The sequence below is a fragment of the Ranitomeya imitator genome, chromosome 8, assembly GCF_032444005.1.
Source record: "Ranitomeya imitator isolate aRanImi1 chromosome 8, aRanImi1.pri, whole genome shotgun sequence".
NCBI lineage: Eukaryota > Metazoa > Chordata > Amphibia > Anura > Dendrobatidae > Ranitomeya > Ranitomeya imitator.
The window spans coordinates 154,476,794-154,488,867 of NC_091289.1; the positions used below are offsets into that span (position 1 = coordinate 154,476,794).

Below are 12,074 nucleotides of genomic sequence, written 5' to 3' on the forward strand. Positions count from 1 at the left end.
TGCTGGCACTGTAACAAAAATGCAGTTTAAAATTTGCATTAAACAAAACGCAGCAAAAAAAAAAATGCAACGTGTGAACACAGCCATAATCTGCACCAAAAAATGCAGGGGAAAAAAAATCAGCAAAAAATGGGTTTGTTTTTTTTGTTTTTTTACTTCAGCGTGTGGACATAGTCCGATGGTCAGGAGGCCATTGTAACATTTAAAAAAATATATATATTTTAAGATTTACTAATAAATGAATGAACGCCTATTAATATAAACCACAAAAGGAAAACCCTGATAAATGGAAGATTTAAGGGGATACACATTGACCATGGGAATGGCGACTATCGCTGTGGTCAGTGGCTGCCTCCGCCGTGAAGGGGTTAATGCAGGGAGCCCGCTGCCGTCAGTCAGGCTCCCGGTGCTGGCCCTCTTCCCGCACACAGCCGCTCTGATAAGCTGCGGATCCTCCCGGGATGAGGCGCTGCTGATCCGGGCGCTGCTGCTATATAACGCGACCCCCGCGGCGGGCGGGCGGCACTGGCTGCCGGGGGCGACCCTCTCCCACTGCATGGCTTCCTGGCGAGGACCCCCGCACAGAGCGATCATGAGCAGCAGCAGAATCAGTTTCTTTGAGGTAAGTGCCAGGATCTGCAGAGAGAGCCGCAGCCTCCATTCACCGCCGTGTACCTCTATATACCGCATGGAGCCGCCGATCAGCCGCACAAACTTTCCGCTGCCGTTCATCTGCGGGTGCTGGGGACTTAACCGGTTCAGTGCCGGCACTGGATCTCTGCAGTAAAGCCTCATCTTAGAGGGTCTCTAGAGCCCCCCTTTTATACTGATCACCTATGTGGGCAGCATTGTGCAAACAAAAAAAAAAATATTGATTAGATGGTTGTGTTTCTTCAGGCTGCGTTTAGGCTTTTTTTTGGGGAAAAAAAAGCTTTATTTCTACTGCAATGTAAAACCACAAGGTGTGAACGCAGCCCGGTGATTGTGAAAGTATTGGAGCAGGTATGACTTCTGAGATTTGGGCGCCCAGCGGTTGAGGAATACTGTCATGTCAGCGCCTGCTGTAGAAAATTGGCAAAAACTTGTATAAGGCTATGTTCACACGTTGCATTTTTGCTGCTTTTTTTTTTTTTCCCCCGCAGGCAAAACCACCTCTCTTAAGTTGCTTGCAAAAGGCAGGTTTTGCTGCGTTTTTGTTGTCTCTTGTGCATGTTGAGAAAGTTAGTGACCCCCAAGAAAAGCCTGATTTTACTTCCTTAGGTTTTTGCACCAAAAAACGTACCAAAAACTGTTAGGGTTTGTTTCCATGTTCAGGAAACGCTGCTTGTTTGACGCTGCATAGAGACGCAGCGTCAAACACGAAGCGTCCAGATGTTACAGCATAGTGGAGGTGATTTCATGAAATCCCATCTCCACTATGCGTGGTAACACTCACCTGGCGGCCCTGCGATTCCGGACATGCTGCGCGTCTTTTTAGATCGCAGCATGTCCGTTTATCTTGCGGCGACGCTGCGCCGCCGCAAGGTAAAACGCAGGGCTTTATGTGTGGGGTGCGATGAATACGGATGTGTGCAATGAACACATCCGGCATCATCGCGTCCCCACAAGGGGGCGGAGCTTTGGGCGAAGTGATTTTGCCGCTCCGTCCAAACCGCTGGCCATCCTGAACGTGGACACGTACCCTTACATTCATATTATTATTTTTTTGTTACGTTTTTGCACTTACCCATTGTTTCCTGTGGGTGAAAAAACCGCTGAAAGGAGTGACGTGCTGCAGTTTGCAAAACCGCAGCAGCTTTCCAAATCAGATACGGAAAAAAAAATACACACAATGTGTGCACGAGATTTCTGAAATCTCATAGACTTTGCTGATAGTGTAAAACGCACCTTAAAATGTGCATTAAAAAGATGCAGCAAAAACGCAATGTGTGAACATTACCTAAATGAGTCACTCTCAAAGGATGCCATGAGTCCTTTTCCTGACTATTATAAAGATGGAGTCCGGGTTTAAAGAAATTGGGGGAGGGAGCGGATAGAAGGGTATAAATGTGCCACATTATGTTCATGATCCAGAAAGGTGATACATGTTTCATCACTGGGACCCCCATGATCAATAGAACAGGGGTCCTGAGCCCCATATTGCTCAAAAGTAATCACTATAGTCTATGCCGGCGCCATGATGTGATCAACCCTACATGAAGTCAGTGCCACAGCCGAGTTCAGCATCAGTCGGGTAATTATAAAAAGTTGTAAATGTATAAGATCGTCTGGGTGACTCCTAATATCCTTATATAACCTAGAAGTTCTTTATAATGCATGCTTGGCTGCTGCAGAACCTCTTTTTAAAAAGTAAAGCAAACTTCCCATCCATGACAGATTGGTACTATAATATATTCCTCTCCTTTCACGGAAGAAGTTCTGCAGCGTCTAAAGCGTGGATCTTGACACTACACTGTATAGTAAATGCTGCAGCACTTCTTTTATGTATTTATTTAATTTCAAGAAAGATTCTGACATCAGACGTTTTTATGAAGTCTGCCCTGACTATGATATTTTTAGTATATAGGCTATGGAAAAACCAGCACAGTTGTGAATGCTGTGCGACACCGCGTCAGTAGGGTGTTAAATGTGATAATGGGAATGTGAGGGAGTAGTTGGAGCGCAGAGACTTGTCGTCGCACATCCGAGGTGTCATACATAAAATGGTAGGGATGTCTCATGTCAGTGCCATATTATTGTCCAATCACTGTATAAAGCATTGCAGGTAAATGTATAGAAACAGTAAGGCTATGTGCGCACGTTGCGGATTGGGGTACAGAATTTTCCGCACAAAATCCACATCTTCTGGCAGAAACCGCAGGTGCAGATTTGCAGCGGATTTTGTGTGGTTTTGATGCGGATTTTGTGCGGATTTTCTGCGGTTTTTAGCCCTGCGGATTTCTATTATGGAAGGGGTCAGAAACGCTGCATTTCTGCACAAAAGTAGCATGCTACTTCTTATGTTCCGCAGCAGTTTTCATGCGGATTTTTCCGCACCATTATCACAGCTTTTTTTCCAATTGATTTACATTGTACTGTAAATCACTCTGCGGATCTGCAGTGTTTCTGCACGGAAAAACCCGCTGCGGATCTGCACAAATTCCGCATTGTGTGCACACAGCCTTAGGCCTCTTTCACACATCCACATAATTCCGGTACCGGAGTTGTCCGTGTGCTCACGTGGCACACGTGCGGCAGCCGTGTGCCGACTGAGGACCACACGGACCGTGCAGGAGACAGTGCTACAGTTAAGCGCTGTCCCCTGCTTTTGGTGCTGAAGCCGGCATTCATTCCTTCTCCCCAGCAGCGTTCGCTGGAGAGAAGGAATGAAAAATTAAGGTTTTTTTTTTTTTGTGTTAAAAATACGGTTTGTGGGTCCCTTCCCGCCTCCCATCCCCTGTGCGCCCGCCCGCTTGCCGAGAAATACTCACCCAGCTCCTGCGATGTATGCTCTCAGCAGGTCCTGTGTGAGCGGTCACATGGTACCACTCATTACAGTGGTGAATATGTGCATATTCATCACTGTAATGAGCGGTACCACGTGACCGCTCACACAGGACCTGCTGCCGGTGCTGAGAGCATACATCGCAGGAGCTGGGTGAGTATTTCTAGCAAGCGGGTGGGCGCACAGGGCATGGGAGGCGGGAGGGGACCCACAAACTTTATTTTTAACACAAAAAAACCCTTGATTTTTCATTCCTTCTCTCCAGCGAACACTGCTGGGAAGAAGGAATGAATGCCAGCTTCAGCACCACACGCAGGGGGGACAGCGCTTACTGTAGCGCTGTCTCTCCAGCGGGCGGTATGTGCACACGGAGGAGAGTGCACACTGTTCTCCGTTTGCACGTGTGCGTGACATATTGCGGTACGTGCTGCCGGAGAAAATCGGACATGTCTCCGTTTTTTGCACACGGACACGCGGTCCGTGAAAACAGAGACATGTGCGTAGACCCATTCATTTGAATGGGTCTACGTGTGTCAGTGTCTCCGGTACGTGAGAAAACTGTCAGTACACAAACCGGAGACACTGACGTGTGAAAGAGGCCTTAAATAGGAAAACTACCAAACCAGGTCTTTAAGACCCATATTCAGATTAGATAAATTATCTGAACCTTCTAATTTGTGGGGGGTCCCATCTTCACTTTGCAGGTTGTCAGAAGTCCTGCACACCATGGACCGGCGGTATTATATTCTCTCAAACCCAGGGAGATTGTTGCATTTACTAAAAGTATTCATTCCACTAATATTGATAAATACTTGTTGGATTACAAGCATGGTTGTAATAAACAGATACATTGTAAATCTCAAACTAAAGGTACTGTTACACTTAACGATTGACCAACGATCACGACCAGTGATACGACCTGGCCGTGATCGCTGCAGCGGCGTTGTGTGGTCGCTGAGAGCTGTCACACAGACAGCTCTCCAGCGACCAACGATGCCGAAGTCCCCGGGTAACCAGGGTAAACATCGGGTTACTAAGCGCACGGCCGCACTTAGTAACCCGATGTTTACCATGGTTACCATTGTAAAAGTAAAAAAATAAACAGTACATACTCACATTCCGATGTCTGTCATGTTCCCCGGCATCAGCTTCCCGCACTCACTGTGTCAGCGCCGGCCGTAAAGCAGAGCTTTACGGTCACTTCTCACAGTCAGTGCGGGAAGCTGAAGGCGAGGAACGTGACAGACATCGGAATGTATGTACTGTTTTTTTTTTTTTTTACTTTTACAATGGTAACCAGGGTAAATATCGGGTTACTAAGCGCGGCCCTGCGCTTAGTAACCCGATATTTACCCTGGTTACCAGTGAACACATCGCTGGATCAGCGTCATACACGCCGATCCAGCGATGACGGGTGATCAGCGACCAAAAAAAAAGGTCCTGATCATTCCCAGCGACCAACGATCTCCCAGCAGGGGCCTGATCGTTGGTCGCTGTCACACAGAACGATTTCGTTAACGATATCGTTGCTACATCACAAAAAGCAACGATATCGTTAAAGAAATCGTTGTGTGACGGTACCTATATAAGGTACAGTCTAATCAGATCTACTCTCCTTATTGAGTGCGATTCCAGGGGGTAAAACCTCACCAATCCTGAATTCTGGGCCTATAATAAAAGGAATGTTTTTTTGGACAATGTTATTTATTCGGACTCCCATGACAGCACTATGAGAGAGGGGATCCGCCCTTCAGGAACAGGAAACCTACAGATACAAAAGGGCGGCACCTCTCCCCATGCATCAGTTGGTTTCCTGTTCCTGGAGGGACAGGATCCTACAGATAGAATCTCGTAGAAGATCCCAGGCCGGCCGACTCTGGTAGCGGGGGGGTCTCCTACCTCGGCTGGTGCGGGAGTTCCTGGAGACGCCACGGTGGTCCTGGCTGGACTGCACGTCGGTGGCGTTGGCAGCAGGGAGCAGGATCCGGAGGATTCCTCGTCTCCATGAAAGCGCCGGCGTTGGTAAGTATAACCGCCCCTTCAGTCTATGCGGCGGTGCAGCGGGGTGGTGAGGTAGCGGCGTCGGAAGATGGACGCTGTCCGGAGCACTGCTGCACGTCTCCGGTGTCCTGCACCGCTCTCAGTAGTGTTTCCGGGCTGCTGTGATGCCAGGGGCGGGGTCGGCGGGTGCTTCCGGGTCAGTGGGTGGCTGCACATGCGCAGTCTATCCAAGATGGCGGCGCCCATCGATCCTGACGCCGGTTTTCTCATTAAGCCACCGCTGACCTCCCAACTGCAGCCTGAACAACAGGAGCCAATAGGGATGACGCCAGGCAGCCTGCTGACCGGAATACAGGGGGATATAAGCAGTTGTCGGAGATAGAGCCCTGCTTTTGGCCACAGCTTCATCATGGAAAATGATGGTGAGGAGCAGCCTCAGCTACTGGATAAAGTGCGGCAGAAGCCCGTGGAAAAGGAGCATGTCAGAAGTGACCAGTCCAGCCGTAAAAGCTCATCCAGGCAGGGATCTAGAGCATCGACTGGCAAAGAGCCCCCTCGTGTTCCGGTACCTTTTTTTGCGTACGCTGGTAAGTGATCTACGTGAATGTGAATGTTCACTCAGTGACGCGGGCCCCTTATATTTTGTCATTCTAGGGGAAGAAAAGTGCAAAGACAAAACATAAGGAGTGCGCCCTTTGTGGAGTCCCTTTACCAGATTCTTACCCTAAAAAATTATGCGCCTCCTGTATACAGCAGACGGTGAGGTCTACAGGAGTGGAGGGGTTGAGTGACATCAGGATAGATAGATGGTATCACCCTTATTGTCCTCCCCTAGGTAGCGGAAGAATCTGCTTCTACGGCTAATCTAAAGGAGATGATCCGTATGGAAGTAAGGGAATCCCTGCGGTCTCTATCCCAGGCGGGAAGTTCAAAACATAAAGCTCCGGTGATCTCTGATTCTTCGGAGGAAGAAAAGGAGGAAGGTTCTTATGGCTCGATTCCCTCTTCCTCGTCATCAGAAGAGGACTCTGGCCGATTTTGTCTACCTCTGGAGCGGGTTGATAAATTAGTTAAGTCGGTCAGGGGTACGATGGGCTTAGAAGAACCTAAGACGCAGCTTTCCCGTCAGGAGTTAATGTTCAGCGGCTTGGATCACAAGAAACGTACATCCTTTCCGGTGAATGAAAAGATTCAAGACCTGATTCTCCGGGAATGGAAAAAACCGGAGAAGAAAGGTTCATTGCCACCAGCTTTAAAGCGCAGGTATCCCTTTGAGGATGCGGCTGTGGATACCTGGGACAAGGCCCCTAAATTAGATGCTGCGGTGGCGAAAGCATCGAAGAAAGCCTCACTACCTTTTGAGGACATGGGGACCCTTAAAGACCCTCTTGACAGGAAGGCATCCTCGCCCTCTAGAGATAATTTTAAATGGGAGGATAGACGCAGGAGAGGTACGGGCTACATGTTTCGCCGTTCCTCAAAAGAACGTAAAAAAACAGACCAATGACTAGCAATCCCTGTGGGAGGGAGATTGTCAGCCTTCTCTTCCGCATGGACTAACATCACAAATAGTGACTGGGTCCGAGGCGTTATATCGGAGGGTCTGAGACTGGAATTTAATCACTGGCCTCGGGATAAATTTAAGCTAACCCCCTTACGTTCCTCCACCATTGAACAGACGGCTTTAGAGGCAGAGGTCATGAATTTATGCCTTAAAAATGTGCTGATTGAGGTCCCAGAATCAGAAAGAGGAAGAGGATTCTACTCTCCTCTATTTCTGATTCAAAAACCAGACAAATCAATTAGGACTATCATTAATCTTAAATCCCTTAATGAGTACCTGGTTAATACTACCTTTAAAATGGAGTCAATCAGCTCTGCAATAAAGATGTTGTTCAAACACTGCTTCATGGTAGTTGTGGACTTAAAGGATGCATACTATCATGTTCCTATCCATAGAAACTTCCAGAGGTTTCTAAGAGTAGCGGTGTCTATGGGAGGTATTGTTCGCCATTTTCAATTTAGAGCTCTTCCCTTCGGCCTTTCAGCAGCACCTAGGGTATTTACTAAAGTAGTCGCTGAGGTCATGGCGCACTTACGAGAATTCAATATCCTCATTATTCCTTATCTGGATGATTTCCTTATAGTGGGGAATTCAGCAGACCATTTCCTTTCTCAAGTAAAGTCAGTTACGACTAAACTAGAACATCTGGGCTGAATCATAAATTATGAAAAATCCCGATTACAGCCCCTAAAAATCCAGAGATTCCTAGGGCTGTTATTAAATTCCGAGACCCAACAATGCTGTCTTCCACCTAATAAATTACTCCATATTCAACAGCAGGTGTTGAAAGCAATTAATAAACCATCCATGACCCTTAGGCAGGCTATATCACTGTTAGGTTCCCTAACTTCTTGTATTCCTGCCGTCCGTTGGGCCCAGTTCCATACCAGGCCTTTACAGTTTGAGGTACTGGATAATGATAGAGCCTTACAGGGTTCCTTGCAGGGTAAGGTGACATTAAGTCCAGTGGTTCTTGCATCTCTTAGATGGTGGCTAGAAGAAGACAAACTGTCAGCAGGAGTTCCCTGGGTGACACATGTGACTTGTGTAATCACAACGGACGCCAGCCCCACGGGGTGGGGGGCACACATGGGTGACGTTGTAGTTCAGGGTCTATGGGACCCCCAAACATTAGCCTCTTCCAATCAGAGGGAGTTGATGGCGATTGAATTCTCAATTAAGGAACTCCTCGTATATCTACAGGGTCACCATGTCAAGGTCCTCTCCGACAACCAGGTGGCAGTAGCCTACGTGAATCACCAGGGTGGAACATGCTCCAAGTCCCTGATGGAAGTAGCAGACCGCCTGCTCCAGACAGCAGAGAACCATTTTCTATCTTTAACTGCACTACATATAAAAGGGAAAGAAAATATAAGAGCAGACTTTCTAAGCCGAAACACCTTAAAACAAGGGGAATGGTCTCTGAACACAGGTATCTTCAACCAGATTGTCCGCATGTGGGGTCATCCAGAGGTGGACTTATTTGCCACCAAGGACAACAGAAAAACAAAAAAATTATGTTCCCTAAATCCCAGGGAATATCCGCTGGCAGTGGATGCCTTCCTGATCAGATGGGATTTCCGATTGGCCTATGCGTTACCCCCCCCCCCCCCCCCCCCCCCCGCTGGGCCTTTTGCCTCTGGTCGTCAGAAAGATAAGGGAGGATCAAGCGAGAATCATACTGATCGCTCCATTTTGGCCCAGAAGGGCTTCGTTTTCCTGGCTCAGGACCATGTTAGTGGAAAACCCCTGGGTACTTCCGGACTTACTTCATCAAGGTCCGATCAGCCATCCACAAGTGAAGGGACTCCATTTGACGGCATGGTTTTTGAGGTCATTGTTAAAAAACAGAGGTTTTTCCCCAAATCTAATTGATACACTTATGAAGAGTAGGAAACATATAACAACTAAAATCTACTCTAGAACTTGGAGAAAGTTCCTGGCCTCTTCAAATTTTAATATTGAAGAAGGAATACCAATCAACCAGATTTTAGAATTCTCAGCCCTAGGGGCCCTGTTTTCTTGTAACATTGCTAATAACTATTGGGTAGCAAGGTTTATCAAAGCATCTAGTAGAGCTAGACCTATACACAAGAATAGATCGGTACCTTGGGATCTCAACATAGTCCTTTCAGCTTTGACTAGGGAACCGTTTGAGCCCTTACATTCAGCCTCAGTTAAATTATTATCCCTCAAAACAGCATTTTTAGTAGCAATAACATCTGCTCGTAGGGTAGGGGACATGCAGGCTCTTTCTAGACTTTCCCCTTATACAGAGTTTCTACAGGACAGAGTAGTCCTCAGACCGGACCCGGCTTATTTACCAAAGGTAGCCTCAGATTTCCACAGATCTCAGGAGATATATTTTTACCATCATTTCTCCCTAATCCTAAGGATGAGCTACTCCATACTTTGGATGTTAGGAGATGTCTATTAGAATATATCTCAGTCTCTAATGCTTGGAAGAGAGAAGATGCGTTATTTTTATCCTTCCAAGGTCCTAGGAAAGGGCTTAAGGTACCTTCACACATAACGATATTGTTAACGATATCGTTGCTATTTGTGACGTAGCAGCGATATCGTTAATGAAATCGTTATGTGTGACAGCGACCAACGATCAGGCCCCTGCTGGGAGATCGTTGGTCGCTGAAGAAAGTCCAGAACTTTATTTCGTCGCTGGACTCCTGCTGACATCGCTGGATCGGCGTGTGTGACACCGATCCAGCGATGTCTTCACTGGTAACCAGGGTAAACATCGGGTAACTAAGCGCAGGGCCGCGCTTAGTAACCCGATGTTTACCCTGGTTACCATGCTAAAAGTAAAAAAACACAAACACTAGATACTTACCTACAGCCGTCTGTCCTCCAGCGCTGTGCTCTGCACTCCTCCTGTACTGGCTGTGAGCCGGAAAGCAGAGCGGTGACGTCACCGCTCTGCTTTCCGGCTCACAGCCAGTACAGGAGGAGAGCCGAGAAGCAGAGCGCAGCGCTGGAGGACAGACAGCGGTAGGTAAGTATCTAGTGTTTGTGTTTTTTTTTTACTTTTAGCATGGTAACCAGGGTAAACATCGGGTTACTAAGCGCGGCCCTGCGCTTAGTTACCCGATGTTTACCCTGGTTACCGGCATCGTTGGTCGCTGGAGAGCGGTCTGTGTGACAGCTCTCCAGCGACCAAACAGCGACGCTGCAGCGATCCAGATCGTTGTCGGTATCGCTGCAGCGTCGCTTAATGTGAAGGGGCCTTTAGTGTCGAAGTACACACTAGCGAAGTGGATTAGGGAGGCTATCTCTCTGGCTTATACTGCAGGTGGAGGTCCGGCTCCGCAGAATCTGAGGGCGCATTCCACCCGGGCCATGGCTACATCCTGGGCGGAAACATCTGGAGTATCGATCGACCAGATATGTAAGGCAGCTACGTGGTCATCCCCTTCCACCTTTTATAAACATTATCGGTTGGACTTGGGGTTCTCTTCTGATCTCACCTTCGGGTTAAGGGTGCTACAGGCTGTAGTCCCTCCCTAAGGTAGTTTACATCTCTGTAATTCTCTCGTAGTGCTGTCATGGGAGTCCGAATAAAGCATTAAGCTACTTACTGGTAGCGGCATTTTTCGGAGGCCCATGACAGCACCCTTAGTTCCCTCCCTATTCACGTGTGGGTTGCACTTTCTATAATGTATATAATGAGATAGATAGATCTCACGTGGGGTATCTAGTTCGATACAATGAATTATTTTTGTATATAAACTGTATATAATGTATATTTGTGTGCTACTAACCGCGGTAGTCCTCTCAGGCTCTGAAATACAACTGATGCATGGGGAGAGGTGCCGCCCTTTTGTATCTGTAGGTTTCCTGTTCCTGAAGGGCGGATCTCCTCTCTCGTAGTGCTGTCATGGGCCTCCGAAAAATGCCGCTACCAGTAAGTAGCTTAATGCTTTTCTGGTGATATATTCCCTTTAAAGGGATTGTCCACAACTAGGACAACCCCTTCTTGATAAAATTGTTTGGCTCCCATAAAATAATACAGCTTATACTCCCATTCCGTGCTGGTGCCATTCTCGTGGTATTGGCACTCGCTCTCCTATCGTGCGGTTGGGCGCCGATGTTACAACAATCTACGCTGCCGTCACTATCTCCGTCTCCACTTCTGTATTTATCACCCATTCCTGGTTAGGGCTTATTAATACTGATCAAATACTGCATGTGTGAATATGGTCTAAAAGACAGATCAGCTGGCCACATGCATACAACCCCTGGCAAAAATTATGGAATCACTAGCCTTGGAGGATGTTCATTCTGCTTTTTTTTTTTTTTTTATAAAAAAACAAAAAAAACTGATCAGACATGGCACAAAACTAAAGTCATTTCAAATGGCAACTTTCTGGCTTTAATAAACACTAAAAGAAATTAAGAACAAAAAAATGTTGTAGACAATAACTGTTACTTTTTTAGAACTATGGCAGGATGCATTATCATCTTGAAAAATGATTTCATCATCCCCAAACATCCTTTCAATTGATGGGATAAGAAAAGTGTCCAAAATATCAACATAAACGTGTGCATTTATTGAAGATGTAATGACAGCCATCTCCCCAGTGCCTTTACCTGACATGCAGCCCCATATCATCAATGACTGTGGAAATTTGCATGTTCTCTTCAGGCAGTCATCTTTATAAATCTCATTGGAATGGCACCAAACAAAAGTTCCAGCATCATCACCTTACCCAATGCAGATTTGTGATTCATCACTGAATATGACTTTCATCCAGTCATCCACAGTCCACGATTGCTTTTCCTTAGCCCATTGTAACCTTGTTTTTTTCTGTTTAGGTGTTAATGATGGCTTTCGTTTAGCTTTTCTGTATGTAAATGCCATTTCCTTTAGGCGGTTTCTTACAGTTCGGCAGGGCCGCCATCAGGGCATGACGGCCGTGACTGGCGTATGGGGCCCGGTGAGCAGAGGGGGCCCGCATCGGGCTCCGTCTTATCTGCTCACCGGGCCCCTACCGGCAGCCGCAGGCTGAA

General features: G+C 47.1%; 1 protein-coding gene across 1 annotated transcript in view; it reads left to right on the top strand.

Annotated features, from left to right (window-relative positions):
* Positions 1 to 444: 444 nt before the first annotated feature.
* LOC138648160 (very-long-chain enoyl-CoA reductase-like) overlaps positions 445 to 12,074 on the top strand; it is a 77,178-nt gene continuing 65,548 nt past the window's right edge. The window contains exon 1 of the mRNA XM_069737664.1: positions 445 to 622. Within this exon, the coding sequence (XP_069593765.1) occupies positions 557 to 622 (66 nt within the window). The 5' untranslated portion in view covers positions 445 to 556. The remainder of the gene's footprint in view (positions 623 to 12,074) is intronic.